Source organism: Fusarium pseudograminearum, chromosome 3, assembly GCF_000303195.2.
Source record: "Fusarium pseudograminearum CS3096 chromosome 3, whole genome shotgun sequence".
Lineage (NCBI taxonomy): Eukaryota > Fungi > Ascomycota > Sordariomycetes > Hypocreales > Nectriaceae > Fusarium > Fusarium pseudograminearum.
The window spans coordinates 5,955,227-5,977,675 of NC_031953.1; the positions used below are offsets into that span (position 1 = coordinate 5,955,227).

General features: G+C 48.2%; 10 protein-coding genes across 10 annotated transcripts, besides 2 other annotated features; 4 read left to right on the forward strand and 6 right to left on the reverse strand.

Annotated features, from left to right (window-relative positions):
* Window positions 1-64: 64 nt before the first annotated feature.
* Window positions 65-1,237, forward strand: FPSE_09827 (uncharacterized protein; the record flags this gene model as incomplete). The annotated part of the gene is made up of 1 exon (XM_009262944.1): window positions 65-1,237. The coding sequence occupies one exon, from the start codon at window positions 65-67 to the stop codon at window positions 1,235-1,237; it is 1,173 nt and encodes a 390-aa protein (XP_009261219.1).
* A 495-nt stretch (window positions 1,238-1,732) lies between these two features.
* On the forward strand, window positions 1,733-2,800 carry FPSE_09826 (uncharacterized protein; the record flags this gene model as incomplete). Its single annotated transcript, XM_009262943.1, has 2 exons — window positions 1,733-2,158; window positions 2,210-2,800. 2 exons carry the CDS (start codon window positions 1,733-1,735, stop codon window positions 2,798-2,800), a joined length of 1,017 nt encoding a protein of 338 aa, XP_009261218.1.
* Window positions 2,801-2,966: 166 nt separating this feature from the next.
* On the reverse strand, window positions 2,967-3,774 carry FPSE_09825 (uncharacterized protein; the record flags this gene model as incomplete). Its single annotated transcript, XM_009262942.1, has 2 exons — window positions 2,967-3,359; window positions 3,433-3,774. The coding sequence occupies 2 exons, from the start codon at window positions 3,772-3,774 to the stop codon at window positions 2,967-2,969; spliced, it is 735 nt and encodes a 244-aa protein (XP_009261217.1).
* A 704-nt stretch (window positions 3,775-4,478) lies between these two features.
* Window positions 4,479-5,273, forward strand: FPSE_09824 (uncharacterized protein; the record flags this gene model as incomplete). The annotated part of the gene is made up of 3 exons (XM_009262941.1): window positions 4,479-4,488; window positions 4,909-5,194; window positions 5,249-5,273. 3 exons carry the CDS (start codon window positions 4,479-4,481, stop codon window positions 5,271-5,273), a joined length of 321 nt encoding a protein of 106 aa, XP_009261216.1.
* Window positions 5,274-6,312: 1,039 nt separating this feature from the next.
* FPSE_09823 (uncharacterized protein) lies at window positions 6,313-8,658 on the reverse strand (the record flags this gene model as incomplete). The annotated part of the gene is made up of 1 exon (XM_009262940.1): window positions 6,313-8,658. The coding sequence occupies one exon, from the start codon at window positions 8,656-8,658 to the stop codon at window positions 6,313-6,315; it is 2,346 nt and encodes a 781-aa protein (XP_009261215.1).
* Window positions 8,659-8,856: 198 nt separating this feature from the next.
* Window positions 8,857-8,878: a microsatellite.
* A 247-nt stretch (window positions 8,879-9,125) lies between these two features.
* Window positions 9,126-9,170: a microsatellite.
* A 331-nt stretch (window positions 9,171-9,501) lies between these two features.
* Window positions 9,502-10,255, forward strand: FPSE_09822 (uncharacterized protein; the record flags this gene model as incomplete). The annotated part of the gene is made up of 3 exons (XM_009262939.1): window positions 9,502-9,539; window positions 9,632-9,995; window positions 10,052-10,255. 3 exons carry the CDS (start codon window positions 9,502-9,504, stop codon window positions 10,253-10,255), a joined length of 606 nt encoding a protein of 201 aa, XP_009261214.1.
* A 188-nt stretch (window positions 10,256-10,443) lies between these two features.
* On the reverse strand, window positions 10,444-11,527 carry FPSE_09821 (uncharacterized protein; the record flags this gene model as incomplete). The annotated part of the gene is made up of 3 exons (XM_009262938.1): window positions 10,444-10,537; window positions 10,591-11,278; window positions 11,338-11,527. 3 exons carry the CDS (start codon window positions 11,525-11,527, stop codon window positions 10,444-10,446), a joined length of 972 nt encoding a protein of 323 aa, XP_009261213.1.
* Window positions 11,528-15,595: 4,068 nt separating this feature from the next.
* FPSE_09820 (uncharacterized protein) lies at window positions 15,596-17,227 on the reverse strand (the record flags this gene model as incomplete). The annotated part of the gene is made up of 4 exons (XM_009262937.1): window positions 15,596-15,639; window positions 15,695-16,844; window positions 16,978-17,067; window positions 17,174-17,227. The coding sequence occupies 4 exons, from the start codon at window positions 17,225-17,227 to the stop codon at window positions 15,596-15,598; spliced, it is 1,338 nt and encodes a 445-aa protein (XP_009261212.1).
* Window positions 17,228-18,335: 1,108 nt separating this feature from the next.
* Window positions 18,336-18,812, reverse strand: FPSE_09819 (uncharacterized protein; the record flags this gene model as incomplete). Its single annotated transcript, XM_009262936.1, has 1 exon — window positions 18,336-18,812. One exon carries the CDS (start codon window positions 18,810-18,812, stop codon window positions 18,336-18,338), a length of 477 nt encoding a protein of 158 aa, XP_009261211.1.
* Window positions 18,813-19,364: 552 nt separating this feature from the next.
* Window positions 19,365-20,521, reverse strand: FPSE_09818 (uncharacterized protein; the record flags this gene model as incomplete). Its single annotated transcript, XM_009262935.1, has 2 exons — window positions 19,365-19,390; window positions 19,840-20,521. The coding sequence occupies 2 exons, from the start codon at window positions 20,519-20,521 to the stop codon at window positions 19,365-19,367; spliced, it is 708 nt and encodes a 235-aa protein (XP_009261210.1).
* Between the last annotated feature and the right edge of the window lie 1,928 nt (window positions 20,522-22,449).

Sequence of the window (22,449 nt, forward strand, 5' to 3'; positions counted from 1 at the left end):
TTCGCTGAGCCCGGGATTTTACCAAATTCTCTTAGACAGATGCTGGAGACGCTCAGGTACGCTCATGTACCGACCTGACCAACGTCGGTCATGTTGCCCTCATTATACTGTCCGTCTCGATTCTACCCAGTTCAAACCGTCTAGAGATCAGCGGCAGACTATCAACAGATTCAACAAATTTGTCTTGGGAGGTTTGTATACGAAGGAGGCTTCCCGACTGTACCCCAGGTCGCGCGACGAGGCCAAGAAGCGCGACAACCACTTCGACCTTGTTGAGAGAATCCATGAAGCTGAGGATGTTAACGTACAAAAACCCCCTGAGGCTGCGCATAAACTGGTTGTGACCTTGGAACACGATGACTTTACGGAAGAGAAGTTTGCCATTTACGAAAACTATCAGCGAGTGGTACACAAGGATTCCCCGAGTGAAATAAGCAAGAGTGGATTTAAGCGCTTTCTCTGTAGCTCGCCCTTGAGGAGAGAGACGATGGTAGCACCAGATGGTCGCGAACGTCGCCTAGGGTCTTACCATCAGTGCTATAGATTGGATGGTAAACTGGTCGCTATTGGTGTTCTCGACCTTTTGCCAGAGTGCGTAAGCTCTGTCTACTTTCTCTACCACGAAAGCATACACCAGCATGCACCGGGTAAACTTGGTGCGCTGTACGAGATTACCTTGGCTATCGAAGAGGGCTACGGTTGGTGGTATCCTGGCTTCTATATACACAGCTGCCCCAAGATGCGGTACAAGATCGACTACTTGCCACAGTTCGTTCTTGATCCCGAGTCATTGACTTGGGATCCATTGGACCGAGGCATGCTGGATCTTCTCGACAAGAAGCCGTTTGTGAGCCTCTCGCTAGAGAAGAAACAGGCTATTGAAAGTGACGGCGAGAAGCCTTCGGTGCTCAGCGAGGAGATAAAGACGAGTGACAGCACCGAGACCAAAGGATCCGACTCTTCGGGTTCTGGTGAGGAAGAGGATAGCGACTGGCTGTTTACCTCTGGGATGCCTGGTATTCCTCCGATCGCTTCAGCGGCGACTTGGGATATGGATCACATTGCCTTGAAGATCGCTCCAGGAGGTCCGCTATATGAAACCTCTGACCTTGTCAGCTGGGACGAACGTGGTGTTAAGGAGCACCCGGGACTGAAGGCTACAGTGGCTGAGCTCGTCGCTGCAACTGGACCAGACTTGATGGACCGAATTTGCATAGACTTTGCTCCACGACGATAAAGAAGGAGATATCAATTTGGAGAAGAATCTAGCTCACGGTATCCTGATGTTGTTCTATGGTGTTTGCTTATGATAGTCGTTCCCACGCATCTACAATGACATATGATGAATCATATCATGAGTTAGGTAGTCACCTAGGAAACGTTTTTTTACTGAAAGATTCGTATTAATTAAACATTTCAAGAAGTGTAACTTATATGAACGTTGTAGTACTGTACATCGATCGTCAGATGCGCTTCTGTGATTGGCCACATAGCTATGCTTCATCAGCTATCACCCCGCCATTTCCAACCAACATGCCCACCACACTTTTTTTCTGCTTTATCTTATCATTCACCTCGGTGAGCAACCAGCCTTTTTCAACACCAAAAACCTGCGTCATTGCCGTTTTCACGTCGCATTTTTTAATCCAGCAACTTGACTTGCTGTCGCATTATTGTTAGAAGAGCCTTGCACTAGCTGAGCAACTGGCCATACGCTGCCATTGTCATCACCATGGCGTCGCAACAAAACCTCTTCTCGCCCGCCGAACTCGCATATCTGCACCAGTCGCTCTCTTTACACCCCCCAATCCGACCCGATGGACGCAGTCCTACGCAATTTCGCCCTTTGACCGCAGAGACGGGTGTACTTCCCGGCACAAATGGTAGTGCGCGCGTGCATTTCGCGGACGGCACGGAGGCCATTGTAGGAGTCAAAGCTGAGATCGAAAAGACAGGAGGTAGCCAGGAGCAGCATGATGACCAAGACAGGTCAAGGAATGATTGGCTTGAGCTGGCAGTAGAGATCCCGGGTCAGAGGGATGATGAAGCCTCCACAGTGTTCTTGGCCGAGATGTTGAGAGAAGCGTTGTTGGCCGATAATGAGTTTGCCAAGAAGCTGAGGATCAACAGACGGTTTCACTGGAGGCTATACCTTGATGTATGCGGAATCACGATACAATAGGGAAAAGCTTACTAACTGATATTACAGGTTCTTCTAATATCTCCTCCGCTGTCATACCCTCTACCGCTACTCTCCCTTACAACACATCTCGCCCTTTTGGCTACGCGCCTGCCCCGGCTCAAGTCCGAGGGCGACGAGGACCCGATGTTTGACGATGACTGGGAGTCTTCAACCTTTTTGTACCCTCGCGACGGTGTCGAAGCAGAGGGATCTCGACCACCTATCACGCTACTCGTGGTTGCGATTGGCGACAACACCATTTTCGACCCTGCCAAGGAGGAACTCGCTGTTGCAGAGAGCGCGCTGGCTGTATCCGTGGCTGAAGTCCGAAAAATCAAGGCAGACGGTGAAATGGATGTTGATAAGAAGGGCCGCGAGCTCAAGTTGCTGTCGATTCGAACCGTCGATCCTCCATCGAGATTGACCCCACCTGGAGTACCGCATATCACGAATAACTCGGCTCAGAAGGGTGAAGCTCAAACGACCGAGGGTGTCTGGAAGGCACCACTAGGTGGAACCAAGTTTGGAGTAATGGATGGTATAATACAGTCTGTACTGGAAAAGGGTGGTGTTGTAGACGAGGTTCTGGATGGTTTGGAGGGTGTCGAGCTCTCATAATACTACGTATGTTTAGGTTACGGTATGGGTATGGTAGAAAACTTCAAGGCCTCGCAAGGCTGTATATTCCATGTCATCTTACAACTCATGATTCTCGTAAAATGGAGAGCGCTATGGTACAGATATATATGGTACATGCGGATTTTTGATCTTTGTTTTACAGATTTCAGAAGACACCGAACCACTTCTTCTTGGGCTCCTCGACCTTGTCCTGGGCCTCGATCTTGGGTGCCGGCTCTGCTTCAACGGCAGCCTCCTGCTCGGGCTTGGGCTCCTCCTCGCCCTTGCCAAACATGACAGTCACAGGGTCCTTGGTCTCGATGCCATGCATCTTCATAAAAAGGCGGCGCTTGGCGACATCGTCGAGGTGGTTGGTGCGGTGCTCTTTAGCCTTCACGGCCTTGTCCTGCTCGTGGAGCGTAATTACTTGCTTCCAGGCGACGAAGAAGTGAATGGGCTGTGTCCAGAGGTCCGAGATGGGAGGGACGAGCTCCTTGTAGGGAGAATTGTAGGCGTAGTTCAGAAAGAATGTGAAAATACCAAGGGCGAAGAGTGTTCCCTGTCAAATGTTAGTCGGTGATGTAATTTCAAGGCGCATTAATCGCCAATAAAGCCTGGAGGTGTGATCTTACCATGGTAATAAAGGTATGCAGCATCTTGCTGTGCCAGAAAAAGTGCTCCCATGTTCCCTCTGGAGCCATCATGCCAGGATAGTGCTTCCTGCTCTGAACAGCGACCTCGGAGGGGGTCAGCTCAGGACCATAGTGCCTGGGAACATTGCCCTTCTTGAGACGAGAGCCATGGGAGGGAGGATTGAAGCGGGCGGGCTTCTCGAGAACAATAGGTTTGTCCTTTGAGGAACTCGAGGCGAAGCGAATTCGAATGCTGTTCTGAGAAAGTGGGATGCTGAAACCACGCCAGAGGGGACCCTGAAGAGGGAGTAGGAAGCGAGGAATGACAGCACGGGTCGTCATATTGTCGATATATACAGCTGCATAAAAGAAAGTGCTCTTGTTTCTCTCCTCCTGCAGCTTTAGAGCTTCTTTGTGGTGGTGGTATCGTGATGCCCTCACGTTTGCCCAGAAGAATCTTTTTTCCGAAGCCGTTACGTCTGGTAGGTACGGTACGGAGGATCCACTCCTGTTTCTTTTGACGGAGACAGGCTAAGCCTTTATCGGTATAGCTCGTGTTTTGCCTGGAAAAGCAGGACTTGGCTGGCAGACCTGAACCCAGATTCTATCCCAGCAGAGGAATCAATTTTTTTTTTGGTCACCGATGGCCCTTGCACGTAGGCTATCATGGAATAGAAGCCCCGGAACAATGAACATCGCCGATGGGGATCCACCTTTAGAGTCGTCGTCCGACTTTACCCGGAGCCACAATCGCTGAGCGCAGGGGGGAGAATGACCGGCTTACTTACGTTTGGCCTCTGATTCGCTAGATATCCATTCAGCCACTTGTGGCGCTTCAAGAAATGAGCGATCCTCACCCGGTTGTGTCATGCTGTCATAAAGTTTTATTTTCTTGTCTTGTCTGGAACTTTTTTCTCTCTCTCTTTCTCTCTTCCTCCCTCATCCACACTTTCAACACTCAAACGATCTATTCCACGTCTTTGGCTAACGCCCCTTGCTGTAATCACTACTACCTTTAACTCCTTAATCAACAACCCACATTCACAATGGCTGGCGGTAAGTTTTTCTCAATACCACACTCGTTTCATTGGTTTGCGCTGGACGGCAGTGCACGGCTTTTTGGGGGGTCAATTGAGGAACATGAGACAAAAGAGACGCTTCGCCGATACGGTATTACGACTTGAGTTTGTCTGTCGAGGGATTTTGGGTTCATGACAATGGCAACAACTACTGCAGCGGTCACCTTTCAGCCCTGTGGCAGCTGACCATGTTGTTGCCTGCGTCATTTACCAAGAACAGGTTTTTCTGCGACCACGATATGTCGACCAAGGCACACCAACACCCTCGTGCGACATCTTCAATCACCATGGCGGCTCTCTCTGTATCCTTTTTTGCTCCCAATAGCATACTGCCTGCTGCTTCGGCCTCACCAACTCACTCAACCAACCGACTCATGTACTGACCCAATTTCTCCAGGCGATATCAAGAAGGGTGCCAACCTTTTCAAGACCCGATGTGCTCAGTGCCACACCGTTGAGAAGGACGGTGGCAACAAGATCGGACCTGCTCTGCACGGTCTCTGGGGCCGCAAGACCGGTTCCGTCGACGGATACTCTTACACCGATGCCAACAAGCAGAAGGGTATTGAGTGGAACGACGACACTCTCTTCGAGTACCTTGAGAACCCCAAGAAGTACATCCCCGGTACCAAGATGGCCTTCGGTGGCCTGAAGAAGGCCAAGGACCGCAACGACCTCATTGCGTAAGCTTCCCAATAATACCTGTTTCACGATGACACCCACTAACTCTTCACCAGCTACCTCAAGGACTCCACTAAATAAGCGACTGCAAATCGCGTGTAATGTTACGACTCTCGATAGATGGGAACCGCCAAGGGGCGGCTGTACTATAGATTTTTACACAGCACTTGTTAAGACATGCCACGTGCTTTACCCATTCCTATCTCCTCTTTATGCGTCTCCGTCCGATACACTTTTTTTTAAAAGAAAGCCCGGCGTTGGATGAGGCAAACGGGAATGACATGAGACATTAGCACATAAAATGTCTGCCTCTTTGCATTCAGAGATTATGTTTTGTTACGATTAGACAGAGATTAAAAGCTTCTCGAATTCTCACCTCTTACCTCCATTTACTCTGATGCATTGTGACCATCATGACAAGTATCTGATTTCAGTCTGAGCAGCCAATCTCAGAAGCGTGAATTACAATCCCATTAACTAGCCCATCTCCTAATTTTCCTCTCCGATAGCCGAGCGACCCATAGACAATATGGGTCGCCGGTCTTTTTTCATGAGTGGCCTCAGGGTATCAGAAATAATGGGTACTGGAAACATAAGGGACGAAATAGTTGAGGTCAGTTTATGCTACTTAGATCATACTTCTTAGGCTTTTTATTTTTGTGGCCTAAAACTTGGATGCCAACATTTTTATTGCTGACTCGAGGTGTGGTTCATTTTACAAGTTTTATCATGAAAAGTGGTGGTTGCCGAGCTATTTCCGCGGCACTCCGTTGCTCCGGTCGGCATGTGCGGGACCTGCGGCGATCGGCGGGCGGTGTGGTTACTTTCTTGAACGTTTTATTCATTTCTTGGAAATATTGTCTCAAAAATTTTTTTTGGAGATCTTGCTTTTTTACCCCTGACTTGCCATGTGAGTCTCATTGACAGTTGGAGAAGTTGAGCCACATGAGTGAGTGGCTGTGCTTGAGTATCTAAATAGGATTTAAGGTATTGGGAAGGTTGGGCTGCAGGCATAAGGGACGAAAGTGATAGATTAGTTTATGCTCTTAGACTATAGTCTTTAGACTATACCCTTAGGCGAGCTTAGGACATGATTCTCATAAGATTGAAATAACCCGACCTATTGTGTCTTTTTCATCTTCGCTTCCATCTTGCGATACGTCTCTGGATTCGTTACACTCTTGTATGACCTTGACAACGCATACTCCCAATCCACCTCGTCGATACCCATGTCGGCCTTTTCTTCCTCCCGTTGAAGTGAGCTCTCGGCTGCCTTTTCGTGTAGTCCACCCAAGTCAGCACCGCTAAAGTCGGTGCAACGAGGATCGCGAGCCACAGCATCTAGCCTCTCAAGCTCGGCGACTGCTGCATCGGGATGACATGTGCGGTAGATAGCGCGCAGGATGTCGACTCGCTCGTTGGGGGACGGCAGATCGAGGAAGAGGGAGATGCTGAGGCGACCGGGACGGAGCATAGCAGGGTCGATCATATCCGGGCGGTTGGTCGTGCCGATAACGTACACACCTGTGCGGTCTTGCACACCGTCGAGTTCGGTAAGGAGAGCATTGACAACGCGAGTACTAGCCTCGTTGGACGTCTTATCACGGTTGGGGACAAGGGAATCCATCTCATCAAAGAAGAGGATGCAGGGGGTAGATGAGCGTGCGCGGTTGAAAAGCTCACGTACGGCGCGCTCCGATTCACCGACATACTTGTTGAGAAGTTCCGGTCCGTTAATAAGAATAAAACTGGCTTGGGCTTCGTTGGCAACAGCTTGCGCAACAAGCGTCTTTCCACATCCAGGAGGACCCCAGAGAAGGCAGCCTGCTGGGCGGCGAAGACCATGACGACGGTAACGGTCAGGGTCACGGATGGGGCCGATAATAGACAACTCGAGCTGCTTGCGGGCGGCCTGGAGGGCACCGACTTGATCCCAAGTGATGTTGGGCACAACTGTAAAACCGTCCTTTCGTAGAGAAGGCACAAAGTTCTTGATGGCTTTCTTGAAGTCTTCTTGTGTCAGGGCGATAACAGGTGGCTTGGGGAAGAGACTGGACGGTAGCACGTTTTCAAGCTCCATAAGGTCCGGGAGTATTTGATCATGATCCGTAGAAAACCTTTGATCGAGGTGTTGCTGGCACAGGCTGAGGTCCATATGGCGCTCTGCCGCCTCTTGCTCTGCAATGGTCAAAACATTGACGATATCAGCTCCGACAAATCCGTGTGTTATCTTGGCCAACTCTTTGAAATTGACTTCCTCAGATAAGCTTATGTTTTTCGTGACCAGTCTGAGGATATCTTCGCGGGCCTCAGGGTCTGGTATCCGCATCTGAACTGTGCGCTCAAACAAGCCTGTCTTTAAAACGGCAGGGTCGACATCGGTGATTCGTGACGTTGTAGCTATAGCAAGAATATGCCTATCCTTGTCTTGTTCCGCCTCGATCCGTCGCATCTGTCGCATGAATTGAATCACATTCCGGCGCTGACTGTCGCTGTGGCTTTTGCTTCCGGGATTCGACATGTGCCACTCCAATTGCTCAATGAAGAGGATACAAGGGGCTAACCTCATAGCTTCTTCGATTGCATCGTTTAGGCTTCTTTCCAGGCGCTCAGGGTCTTCAAAGCATCCGGTAAGTGATACGATCGGCACTTCAATTTTTGACGCGAGGAATTTAATTAAAGACCTCTTTCCTGTTCCTGCAGGGCCTGAAAGGAGAATACCCGGCACCTTGCGCCAGTTTTTGGTAGCATACAGCTCTGGCCATTTTAGGAGGCTGTGTGTCTGCTTGAAGAGTTCTGTGTAAACGTCTGCTACGCCGCCGATCTGTACTGCGTCGGTGGGGTGCTCGACCCTGTGACGGCTCGACTTTTGTGTTTTTTTGAAAGGCATTTTTTCTTGCTTTTCTGCTGGCGCAGCATCGGTATCGGTCAATGCGCCCTTGGGTGTAACGGCGCCGGAGCGTTCCTCTCCATCCTCTTGCACACGGCGCTTCTTGGCAGCGCGTGCTGCCTCGTTCGGGTTTTGAGGCGCAGTGCTCTGAGGTGCGGTGTCTTGAGGAGCTTGGGAAGCTGGAGCATGCCAATGCTTCGTCATTTGCCTGTTGAGAAGGAAACGGTCGTCGTCAGGCTTAGGCGGCTCTTCGAGATCGGCTTCCGAATCGCTCGAGTCGTCTCCCAGTTCTTCCTTGCGATACTGAAGCGCGCGATCGATGGAGTCTTCGAGAGGGCGCTTCTTCTGCCGACTAAGGCTAGAATTCGACCTTTTGATGGCTTCGTATACGGCTGTGGTCGATTTGAAAGGCTTTCCGTCGTTAGAGGTTTCTTCGAGCTTCTTCAAAACTAGATATACGTCGCGGTCGAGACCTTTTTGAAGGTTCGGCCGTGGCCTCTTCGCTCCGATCGTCATGTTCTCTGCCTCTGACTCCGTTGTTGAGAGATTCAGAGACTCAACTTTTTTCCCGTCCATTTTGATGTGTGCTATTGGGTGACAGAAATAGTGGGTCAGAAGACGACTTCATGAGCCAGACGGACGGGTCGCAAAAATACCAGACGAAAGTCTTAGTGCTCTTTTGGGCTAAATACTCAATAAAGCTGATCTAATATTTTAGGTTATCAAGCAATAGATCAGTGCCGGTCTTGAAATAGTAGCGGCGTTGTATCTATTGAAGAAGAAGAAGAAGAAGAAGTGAATTAGCTACTGAATAGGTCTCGCTGTGCTTTTGTATGTGTGAGCACAAGGTTGGCAGGAGCATTCTACTATGACTCTTAGATAGGTAGGTAAGACCGAGAAACGAAGAGCATGAGGCTTTGGAAATCGTGAAAAACGACCAGGCAGTTGCTTTGTCAGTCACAACATAGTTCTTGTCCATCATTGACAGGCACCTATGTTGGATTTTGATCTGGTCTGGAGTTTACACTTTCATAATTTTGAAAAGGCTTAGGCTAAGGCTTATGATTAGGCCTAAGCACTGGTCTAGGGATCATAAAATACAAAATATAATAAATGCAGATACTTGTACAATGCACTGTGAAACTGCCTTGAGACTTTTGTTTTAGATGATCATCGCCAAACCGGATGAGTGTTGAATTTTGTCCATCAGAAACGGCCTTGCTTATCGATAAGACCCCTGGACCCCGGTCCCGCGCCGATGACGATGGTCTTCCTCGTGACAATCGCTACCTTATCGTCAAAGTGACATTCTAATCCCGACCCCAATCCCAATCTCGACAATACCACAATTGTCGCGTGGACTCTTCAGTAATCTCCATCACATAACTTGCGGCGAATATCACCGTTGACACCTTCACAATGGGTGGGAATGCGAGTAAAGTCACGGCCCAGGACAAGTAAGGCCCTCCTATCGATTACATCTCTTCCTCCCCGCGATTGCGCTCGTGACCGCCCATCCACGACCAGATTGGCTTACACTCCCTCTCAGGGCGATCCTGGATATGAAAAACCAACGCGATAGACTCCATCAGTACCAGCGAAAGATAACAGTCTTGACGGACAAGGAGACCGATATCGCAAGGCAAATGCTGGCAAAGGGCGACAAGAAGCGCGCTCTGCTGGCACTGCGGCGCAAGAAGTATCAAGAATCGCTATTGACCAAGACGGATGCGCAACTGGCCCAACTCGAGAAGTTGACATCGGACGTCGAGTTTGCGCTTATACAGAAGGATGTCGTGTTTGGGTTGCAGCAGGGTACAAAGGTTCTCAAGGAGATCCATACCGAGATGGGTGGTATAGAAAATGTAGAGAAGTTGATGGGTGAAACGGCAGATGCTATCGCATATCAACAGGTAAGTTACCGTGGCCATATATTGCTGCAGACTGTGTCTTGCTTACACGCTTCTAGGAAGTTAGCGATTTGCTTGGAGGGCGTATGACGAACCAGGACGAGCAAGAGGTGGAAGACGAGCTGGAAGCTCTCGAAGCCGAACTCGCAGGCCCGGTGCCTGCAGAACGGCTACCCGATGTCCCCATCAACGAACTCCCAGAGTCGCAAAAGGTCGAGGCACAGGCCGAAAGGGCAAAGCAGCCAGCTATGCTCGCAGCATGAACATTGGATACAGACCAGACATCTTTTTTTCTCCAAAACATTTTGGATAGAGAGCATTTGCATTTTTCGAGGGATTTTGCTATATAAACTTGGGGAGGGTTATACAGCGGGCACAACAAGGCGTTGCGGCATTTTTGCATTTAGAACATCAAAACACTATCTTTTCCATTGCTCTGTATTATTCTCATCTATGCGTACTTGCTGATGAGCTTCCTCATGATGGACATTGCGCCTCCTCTGTAGCCTCCGCCAAACATAGCAAAATGGTTGAGGTGGTGGTAGCTGGGATATGTAAGTCAGCGCGCCGTGATGTTGGGGGTAAGGGGTGATCTTACAGTTCATATAGCCTTACTCGGTCTGGCCATTCATCCACAGGTTCGGCTTTTGGTACGAACTCATGGTACTCTTTCCAGAAGTGATTGCTGAAGCCGCCAAACATTGACATGATACCAAGTTCATACTCGGAGTGGCCGTATACAGCCGAAGGGTCGTAAACGACTTCTTCGCAGCCGCCTTGTCCTGCAATCTGCCCCTTGGAGTGATTTCCACTCCACAAGTCACCATGAATGACAACGGGCTTGATGTCTTTCACAACGTCATCACCGATTAGCCGTGGCACCACCTTTCCAGCAACTTGCTCTACAGCCTCTTCCAGTTCAGGGTCGGCACCGTTGTTGCGCACCCCCTGACGAGCGATATGTCTTAGACGATTATCAGCGTAGAAGTCAGCCCACGATTCTCGCCAAGAGTTGTCTTGTTCTGTAGAGCCGCAGCATGTCGGTACTGGGAATCCAAACATGGGTTTGTCATGACCATCTGGCATAGGCGCAGGCGTTGTGTGCATTTGCGCAACCTTTGATGCGAGAGTCTTGCCTGAACCACCAGGAGCTGAAGAACCCAGATCTAGAAAGTCCGTCGCCATGAAGTAATGGCCTGGACGGTCGGATAGGGCCCCGTGAGCGTGAGATCGCGGACAGAAGTTGGGTACTACATCAGCTATGGCGTTCAAAGAGGCATGTTCACCTGAGTTGAGTCGTGTTAGAGAATCATAGGGATAGACAGATACAGAAACAGTAACGCACCTCTAAACATGACCTCTGCCTCTTTTCCCACTCCTGTCTTGACAAAATAGTTTACTGGGTTTCCATCCTTCTCGGCTTTTATCTTGAAGGTAGACGCAAAACCTGATCCACCATGGGAGTGCATAACAGCGTTGGCGGGGTCAAGGCCAAGTGCCTCGATAATGGCGGGGTCAACTTTGGTATGTGGCATGATCTCACGTAAGGGGTTTAGAATGGGGTTCAGATGAGAGAAGGATATTCAGGGACACAGATCTGGGGGATTGAGTTTGCTGATGATTGTTTGTAGACTGTCCTAACTAATAAGAGAGGATAGTCAGGATGTCATGAGACTTAAACAAGATGGGGTGACGTCAAAAACTGGGGGATGTAAGGTGTTAGTAATGCGAAACTACAGTATCAATGCAACGGCCAGATAGAGTATTGCAACCCAAGTTCAGGCACTGTAGAGGTCATGGGATGAATGCCGAGAGGGATATGAGAGAGAGATGACATATGATGTGATTTGTGTTTTCATCACTTTGGGTGTCTCGAGGATAATGTTAAGCTGTTATGTCCATGATTGTATACATTCTGAGCTTTGGACTAAAGGACCGACAAAACGACTACTGTCTCGTAATTTAACGACTTAGAATGAGGTATATAGTTACAGAAAGCTTACTGTAGCTCTAACAGCAACATGTTGGTTTCATGACAGCTCATGTTCTCCATGATCTGATGCTAAGATTGAATTGACACCCGGCCCGGAGTCGAGTGGGGCCGCATCGGACGGGAGCTAGTCCGTTGTTTTCGGCCCCGGACATGATGGAAGTGCTTCATGTCTACTGAACCGCGATGTAGGCAGTAACGGGCACACTGTGACGTCACAGTGTTAGAACTAGGAGTGCATGTGAAAGAGTTTGAAAGAATCTTGGCGGCCAAGGCTATGCGAGGTAGTTGGACGCAATGGTGAAACCATGGTACATTGAGTGTGAGAGAACACATCTGAAGCAACAAACAAGGCATCAAGTAGCAGCTAGATAATATCACAGAGATGAGAAGCAGGTAGTGGAATAATCAAAGACAACAGAGAATAAAACCTGGACCGAAGTGAGATAGAATCGACAAGTTGAAAACGTCGGATGTCACTATTCTCCACTCACTCGCGTATCTTATGGGGTCTACAAGTTAAACACGGCACGAAAGAAGCTGTTGAATTTGAAAACTTGAGCTTGAACTTATTAGACTATCCAATACCAACACGCCATCAAACTGATAAGAACCATGTCCATCCAGTTTTAATGATGGGTTCCTGTTGGGTTTGTCTATTTGTGCTCCGCCTCGGAACCGAACCGAATCGACGAAAACTCCCCACTTCGGCCCCGTAAGATTTCAGCTTTGATGAGGATGATGCGATATGTATCCCAAGTATAGATACTTGACTATCCTTGTTGTTTCCGACAGACGCCAAACGTAAAGATGATGTGGGTATAGATTAAGGGATGAAGAGAAAGAAAAGATAAGCATGAAACTCGCTATTCGTTCCGGTAGTAATTCGTCAAAGACCCAGGGTCAATCATAGTCATTCTGACTAGTTGGTTGTGATCATCGCTTGGTAGGTGTCTCGATATATGATGAAGCAGCAACAGTTGTGGCGCTGCTGAGAGAAGCATTGTCCGAGTCAACTCTTGACAGCCCAGAAGGTCCTGTTGAGGACACTGAGAATGCAGCTGAGTTGTTGGAGTGAGAGCCCCCGTTGAAGCAGGTTGTGCAAGGACATTGAGAGATGTTGTTGAGAGGTGGAGGAGGAGCGCAATGGCGGGCAAACCAGCTCTTGACAGAAGAAGGCATGATGAGTTGTAGAAGTAGGATAAAGTATATAGATGAGAGGCTGAGTAAGTATCTTGATTGACTTGGTTTGGAGTAGTAACAGAGAACAGAGAACTAAACTGGAATAATGACAGACAAAACACAAAAACGAAAGAAGCGGTCCCTTGGGTATTTATGCCCTTGGACATTCCGACTTGATCCCAACATTTCACAATAAGCATGTGGACCTTGACCTTGTCTAGAGGAAAGAAAAGAAGCCATCCAAGACCCATCCCTGCAACCTAAGCACCCCTGTCCCACTTCCCGCAGCCTTTGCTGCTCGACACCGAGAGACGCCCGGAAAAGAAGTGGGTTCGGCGTTCTGCTCTATGCATGGTGATGCCCTCACTTTTTACCGCTTGCTCCAACTCGTTTTATGCATCTTGGTCTCTGTCTCTCTTGCTCTTCCTTTTCCCCAGAGCCAAGACTTTTTGGGGTCAATAATGGCGCACTCTAATGAGGATAAGGTAGTGTAGTCTTTCCCCTCACCAGGGTAAAAATCCCCATTTCCCCGCGTTTTCTGTGAGAAGAGGAAGGGGTTTCTACCAATGGCTTGGTAGGGGGGGATATGCAAGGGGACACGTGAATGAAGAGTGGTCTTATTAAAGTTATTTAGGTTGGGAAAGGATTGGCTTGAGATGAGCAGCTTATTCTTGTTATGGCTGCGTGTTAGTGATGATGGGAGCACATGAGAGAAACGAACGATTAATCCCCTACATTTGATAAGTGATATGTGTAACAGAGTTGAGTTGCTCCCCATCGCAACACCATTGCAGTCTATCATAGTTATGGCTTGGCTATTAGACCAATGGTCAAGGTTCGTAGTTAAACCAGTATTGTCAACTTGCAACTCATGACTATAATCACGCCAAACAAACCAAGCAAGAAATCCTCAACATACATGTTCGTATTAACTACATTCTATGCCATCATTGCTTACCATTTCAACACCTTCGTCTTTCGCTTCTGCAACAATCACGAGACTCCCCTCTCAGCTACAGATTCAATCTCAGATACAGCTTACAATCTATCGGTCTTGCGTCGGCATTCGCAACTCCTTCTCACCCTTGTCTCCCTCTACTTCTATAACTTGCATGCGGCTCTTCCGCAGTGGATCTTGGAAATGGAACATACGTCGACGCAATTCCCGACCAAGCATCGGAATGACAACCTATTGGCTCGCCACTTTGCGGCTCAACTGATTAAAGGGTACAGGTACAAGTACATGTAAAAATTCTCTCTCTCTTTATTTGTATCCGTCATAGTTGATGGGTCGTGGCCGTCTGGGAGCAATAACCGAGAATAAAAATGAGATTATGATATGGTAAAGCAGGGGTTTTCTTGTTGGTTTACTAGGTGATTCATGATCATATCATACACATCACTGTAAAAGTTGCAGAGTAAAATTTTGGTTGTAGAAAGGGGTCAGGTTTTGGGAGTAGGCTGATAGTGCACCCAAGAGATCGATCGCCAAGCCTTGCTCTCGGTGTGTGCCTGTTGACTGATGCACATCTACCGTAGTCTAAGTCTACTTTGTCACTCAAATCTCATTCTTTCTTATAAACCTCTAATTACACCAGCAACTGTAGCCTTTGATCAAACATCACGCGCAGCAGTTCAAACAAGGCAACCTATGATATCCACTCAAGATTGGTCTGCAGTTCTGAGACGATGCATAAAATGGGACCCTTACATCCGAGATGTTGATTAGCCGAGTGTGGACCGAAGAATCGAATCGTTAATAGAAGCCCTCTATCAGCCCATTATATGACTCAGTACTGATTGCAACATGATAATAAGGGAGAGATTTTCTTCCCTTCACAACCTCGACTCTTCTGCTACGCTTGATCCAGTATGATACCGTCACTCATCATACTCGATTGTCTCGTCTCAGTGAAGTCACTGAGTAACAGAGTCAAGCTCAGCTCAAGCCATTCGAATCATGCCATGCGGCATGTTATCTTCTTGCTCTCCGTTCAATCCAACTGTTTCTGATGGACTTCAAATCTACACTTCAATGGACGACTAGGAACGTTCATACGCAGCACAGAATCAACAGGAAACAAACGCAAAGTTGCAGGGCGTGGATACGCGAAAAATCATCTTGTTGGAGACCATATCGCCCGTTCATCCTTTGAACCATCCGTCCTTTCTATCGAACCATTCGGACATATTCGAGTGCATCTGGAAATCATACGCCTCAAGAGCCACGGGCTCTAAGACCGACCGATGCATGCTAAATTAAAAACAGGAATATCCACCCACATCTCCCACTCTTCCATGAGTGTTTGATTCCCACTCCCGGTTTTGTTTGAAACCGTAGCCTCTCTAGAGCTCAGTCTCGCACGTTTCTTTATTATATCATATCCTCACCCATGCTCATCTGGCAATGGGGGATCGCAGTTATATTTGCTTAGATTCCGAGGGTGAACTCGACACCGACATCGATATCACGGGCTACAGGCATGTTAGCGATCAGAATTAACAGAAAACGAGGTTCAGTGCAACTTACCCATCTTGACGACCTTGGAGAGCTGGACAGACTTCTCAGCAGCAGTTTGTAGGTCATCGATGGAGAAGATCTTAAGACCGGAGTCGTTGATGAGCTGGTGAGCCTTCTCGACGTTGGTACCCTGGAGACGGGCAATGATGGGGATCTTGAGGTTCAAGCTCTCGACGGTCTTGATAAGACCAGTGGCGATGGCGTCACATCGAACGATACCACCAAAGATGTTGACAAAGATGGCAGTGACCTTAGCGTCGCTGGTGATGAGCTCGAAAGCCTCCTTGATGGCGGCAGGGGTGGCACCACCACCAACGTCGAGGAAGTTGGCGGGCTGGCCACCGTTCAGCTTGATGATGTCCATGGTGGCCATGGCAAGACCGGCACCGTTGACAAGGCAGCCGATATCACCGTCAAGCTTGATGAAGTTCAGGTTGGACTCGGCGGCGCGGACCTCATCGGGGTCCTCCTGGGTGGTGTCGCGCCACTCAAAGACCTCCTTCTGTCGGAAGTCGGCGTTGTCGTCGAAGCCGAACTTGGCGTCCATGCATAGGACCTGGTGGTCAGAGGTCTCGGACAGGGGGTTGATCTCAATCTGGGTGGAGTCCTTCTCGCGGAAGATCTTGTAGAGCTTCTGGATGGTGTCCTTGGCATCCTCGATGCACTGCTCGCTGAAGCCGAGCTTGGTGGCGATCTCGCGGGCAGTCTCGTCAGTGACACCAACGTTGATGTCGATGTAGTTGGTGTTGATGGCGTCGGGGGTGTCCTTGGCAACGGCCTCAATGTCCATACCACCCTGGGAAGAAGAGACAATGACAGGGCACTGGTTCTGACGGTCCATGAGGATGGCGAGGTAGAACTCACGACGAGCAAACTTGCGCTCGCAGATGTAGACAGAGTTGCAGAGACGGCCGCCAGCACCCGTCTGCTTGGTAACAAGCTTGTGGCCGATCATCTGCTCGGCGAACATCTCAGCCTCGTGGGGAGAGTAGATGACGCGGACACCACCCTTAAGACCGTTGTCGAAGGTACCCTTTCCTCGGCCACCGGCAAGGACCTGAGCCTTGATAACCATATCATCGTTGCCAATCTTCTCAGCGATCTCCTTGGCCTCTTTGGCGGACTTTGCGACGGAACCCTGGGGAACACCAATACCGTACTGTTGAAGCGAATCGTGGTTAGCAACTTGGTGATGAGGAGAATCGTGATAACGCCAGTCCTATTTTGTCTTTTTCGTTCGCAATATCGATCGATGATCGCTAAAAGGGGGGGTTGAGTAGATAAAACCTTACCTGTCGGAGGAGGTCGGCAGAGAGGTACTCGTGAATGCTGAGAGCTCGTCGTTGTTGAACGCCAGGGAATCGAGCAGCAGGGGCCACGAACTGGAGGTATAAAGTTAGCAACAGTTCTCTTATCTTGTAGATTGCATCAAAGCCAATCAAGCAAGACAAGCTTGATTTGATCGATAAAGGATATATTAAAAAGTACCTTTGAGGCGTTGAGGGCCGAAGCCACAGCGCGACTACGGCCGAGCTTGAACATTGTGATTTTGAGGGGGGGAGGAGGAAAAAGGGAATATGAGGGGATTCAAAGATTGAGAATATGGGGGGAGGGAGGGGAGAGAGTATAAACTTGTATCGTTCGTCACAGGAGGTAGAAAAAGAGGTTTTCGGATGACGAGAAGCTAAGGTACGCTACCGTATCAAATCAAATCAGGACCGCCAAAGAGACCACAGTTGACCAGGGCCTATCCCGTCTGTTCTGTGGTTGACGAGGTCCACTGTTTTGTTTTTGGCCACGGGATTTGTCGGGCTAATTTTTGGGGATGCTTCAGTGGTGACTGGTGACACGGAAAAAGACATTGGCCGAATAGATCATGACGAGCCTGGTAAGGGACTGTATAGCAGTAAAGCCTTTTTTACCCGTTGGAAATTAAAAAACAATTAAATAATGAAGCTATTTCTTTAATCTCTGTTAGGTACAAAGCAATACATCCCGTAGATACTTGCACAGATACCCATGCAAACATCTCACGCATGACTGAAATCCATACAAAACACTCACCTCTTCTGTTCCCGCGACCTCCCATCAGTCACATTGCAACATCCTTCCCGCGGTCAACATGATCCAGCTTGCTTGCATGTCTTGTCTCGTCTCAGGGCTTTACAGATCCACTGTTTGACTAACCGCCAAACCTATTCAAGCCACTACGACCCCGGCACAAGACCACCGAGCATCGTAAACCGGTGATGCAAATCCGCGTCGGAAGTGGTTTTGAACTTTCAAGGTGAAGCAACGAATAGAAACCCTTTGTGCTGCTGCTCCATCGTCTCCGGGTTTCGGCTACAACAGGCATCTTCAACTTGTAGGTTCTGAATCGTTGACCGAGTATTTTCCCCACATCATCCAGTTCCATGGAGAAGGACATCCAGTGCGTGATACAATGATAGGCAATACGGACTTTGTTTCATTCTTGTCTGTCAGTCTATGCAAACTTAAACTCAACTTGATATTCATCTACTTTTTTTTGGTGGTTGGTACAACTTCAATGGCAATTTTGCCATTCGTGATATTAATCTACATTATTGCGTGTCATACAACAACAACCCCCAGGTGAACATATCGCATCCTTTCTCAGTCCATCCCTCTATCAAATGAAACCTCCAAACGGTGTCCCAATAACCTTACCCTTATCATCCCATCTCACTCCCTCACCCTTCAGCAGCTTCCTCTTCTCATCCAGAGTAATCCCCTCTCCATTTTTAGGCCACTTCCCCTTGAACCCGCCCAGCGCACCACCTGTAGCCACGACACGATGACACGGCACATCTGGCGCGAACGGGTTTCGACGCAGCGCATTACCAACAGCCCGTGGAGAAGACTTGAGATGCGCAGCCATGATACCGTACGTGGAGAAACTGCCTCGCGGGATCTGGCATAGTAGCGACCACACTTGCTTCTCGAACGTTGTGCGTGTAGACGACTCGATGAGCGCGAGCTGAGAAGCCATGATTGTAGTGAAGTCGGTTGTGGATGAGGTAGGTGATGTTTCTTTTTTGGTCTTTAGAGTCTTGGCCTTGCGGTCTCCTTGAGGCTCCTCAAGAGGCCTTTTGGTGACAGTAACCATTGTTGTATAAGAGACTATCAAAAGGGTGAGAGTATATGAACTTGTGGTCAAGATGCTTCTGGTAAGTTTAGAATAAAATGCAATGTGTTTGAGTGGTCTCGATATGTCTTTAGATCACAAAACCAAAGATTGGAAGAATTATAAAGAATCTATTAAATGTACGGAGGCGATGCGTCAAAGGGCGCGGTCGACGCCAACATCTAAAGCAACACACATCACGAAGTCATGTGATTTCTTATCAATCATCATCCTGCACTTCGAAACATAGAAGAACAAGTAGATGGGATGCACGCCTTTTTGATAGAAAATGTCAGGTTTTCTTGTGGCCACCAACTGATATTGAAAATGACACAACTGCGTATGAAGAATTCGAGGCAAAGGTTCCGCGTTCTCGCTGCCTTCAATTAAGCGTCGGAACCCTCGTTCTGTTGCTGTTACTGAGATGTCTATCAAAATGCAGCAAGCAGAGCAATGTTTCCAACATGAGGTATTCCAATGACAATATCGACGACATTGATGTACCGATAACATATTTCTCATTTATTTATGTCATTACGCCATGACTTGTATCTTCAATTCTGTACCCAAGAAGTACAATGGTATATAATATAATGTGTTTTCTCAAAACAAAGGGAGATGATGCCTCCCTCCAGTCTAACCCAACGCCGTTGATTATGCCGATTCGAGGTACTGGCTCCTGTGCCTTCCACCCGCCGGCTCCTGTTTCGGTTATTACAAGACAGAGACATGCAGATGCATCATGCATGCTGCTCATTGCCCTACTTCCGACATGACACTAGTCGTAGCAGGGAAATTCTGCCACAAACTTCGAGTGATGCCGCGTCTGAGCACAAATGATGTCGTCTTGTAAATGATGATGCTTCCATTTTTCATGATGCATTGGTGATATGCAATGTTTCAGCGCCAATTTCAATCTAGACCATGAATGACTCTCCACAGCCGCATTCCTCCTCTAGAAACAGTCGTTAGTACCTTGGCAAAACTGTTGAATCAAGTAACAACTTACTGATATTGGGGTTCTTGAACACGAAGCGCTGGTTGAGCTTGTCCTCGACATAGTCCATCTCGCTTCCAATAATGCTGAAAAGTGCCTTGCTGTCGATCAAGACCTTGACACCATCCTGCTCAACTGTCTCGTCAAAGGCGCCAGGCTTGTCGACGTATTCAAGGTGATACGCTAGACCACTGCATCCTCGGTTCCTTACGCCGACCTTGATGAGCTTTGGCTCCGGCTGATCGAGCAACTCTCTTAATTGATCCACCGCAGAGGGCGTCAATTTCATAGCGGCCTTGCGTGGGCGTAGCTTAGATCGTGGCCGGGCGGCCTTCGGCTTCTGGGCTTCCTTCTCGTTTAGCTTCGGGGCTGATGCCGAGGTGGCGGGAACGTCATTCTGCGCTGTTGTTGTTGTCGTCGCAGCTTCTTGTTGCTTTGGCGGCTGAGGGTGCTGAGGCTGTTGGGGAGGCGGACGGGTCTCGTGGACCTTGGGGAGAGGATCGGGTTGTGCTATTGATGTTTCGGGGACGTCGTCGTTTCTGGGAGGCGTAGAGGTGTGGGTGGGAAGAGTATAGGAGTGGTAGCTAACGGCGAGAGGTCTCGATGTGGAGAATTGCCTCAGAGGAGAGGAAACAGGAAGAGGAGAGCATGCTCGTCGTAGGGCGAGTCTTGCTACCGATCTTGAGGTGAACATGGTTGGCGCATGTGAGGTTGTAGTGTTGAGAAGAAGCAACTTGGTGACTACAGAGGCTGAGGCTACTGAGCTGCAGTATGATTTCTAACCAGCCCCGGTTCTTCGGTGCTAAAGGCGATTGCTCCCGGAAACCGCTGGTACGTCAGGGTGGCGCCCGGTCTTGTCCGAGCCAATCAGGGCGTGAGAATTTGTCAGGTACACGTGATGGGCAGGTAATCATAAGGCCATTCAAACATGCGACAAAGAAATCATGATGGAAAATGACATTGAGAACACATCATTCTTGTTATATATATGTGAGTGCCTTTTTTAATGTCTTTATAGTTGTGATTGGTCTTTTTTCCTATCATTCTCCCCATCGCAATCGTCCAAAATGCCTTGACAATTTTGCATTATCCTCCAATTTTGCTTACAACAGAGTTTATAAGCTGAGGGTTCTCAAACTTAGGTTTCTCAAACTTAGGTACTCACGATGCCAGACTTATTGCGTAAATTTTATTAATGCTTACCTTATTCTATACGCATGTCTATGGCCTGCATGTACTGTGCTTTAATGATGTTCTGAAACTAGAAACTGAAATAGAGTGTCATGATGTCTGACCTATCGCAAGAAAACTCTGGGCTGAGTCTTGCCCAAATTGGTCAATACTGTTTCTGGTATCATGACAACAAAAAAACGAGAGTCTTGTGACTATACCTATGTGCAGGTTCACTCAGTTACATCAAATTGTCTTTTGTCGTTCCGATTTCTCCCATTAGTCTGGCAGAGGTGTAGGGAAAGATCAGAAAGACAAGGCCATGCTCAAGTCAAGTCTAATACGTAGTCAAATAACTTTGATCATGACTTTGGACTTGTCTTGGAATATGTCATGATACCAGGAACATGCATCTTACCAAGCTTATCATGCAAGGTCCCTGGAGGCAGAGTCACAAACAATCAGATCAATCACCAGTGATGATACAACATGCAATTTACAATCAGGACAATGGAGACAGTGCTCCATTCCTATATCTATGATCCACTGCAATCACAACATTACAACGTTGACATAGAACAACCAGCTGCTTTATCTTGGCACTTATCACGGACAAATGGCAGCTGACGGAGGCCAAGGCCAAGTTGGACATGCAGGTTTCAGACGGTTGGTAATGACGACTGATGATCTGTAACCAGTTGATAAAAGACCAAGACATTGACTGCGTGTAGTATCTTGGTATCCGCAATTGGGAAGAAACGTTACATGTGGGTGAAAATTAACTGGGTATGGTCATGGCTTTGAAGATGGAGATGGAGATAAAGATAATTACCACTAAAAGCTGAGCTACTCAACTGGGCTGGTTCATTAACTACAAGCTACCTACCTAGAATAGCGTTAGACTGAGAGACTTATCGTCGAGACTCATCAATGGTAATATCGGATGTTACGAGAACAAGAAGGCATTGCCGGGAATTACGGGTCTTAGGAGGAGAAGTAAAGAGAGGAGAAAACGGAGTAAGCGGGTTGACTGACTACTGGTAACATGACGAGAGCGAAAAACACCAAAACAAGATATAATTCTCGTACTCAGACGTGCATCTTCGTGTTATCACCTTAATTCTATCTATAGTTATCTCAAGTGCTGTGATTTGTTAAAGAGTTGGTAAGGCTTGGTGATTGGCGACATGCAAAAAATCACCTGTTAAAGCCATCACTCCTGTAGGATCCCGGGTTTTGGGATGAGCTAACCAATCACGGAGCTTAACAGTCGGGCCTTTCCCCTGGAAGAAGCTCTAAAAATGATCTGGGGTTCGGGGCCCAAGCAGTGAGTCTTCCTTCTACTCAGTAGCGTCGGTTACATTGCATGAAACCAATATCAAAAGAGGCGATATCTTGCATGTTTGGATTACCTCGAGCTTAGACAGGGTTATACAATGCTATGAATGATCG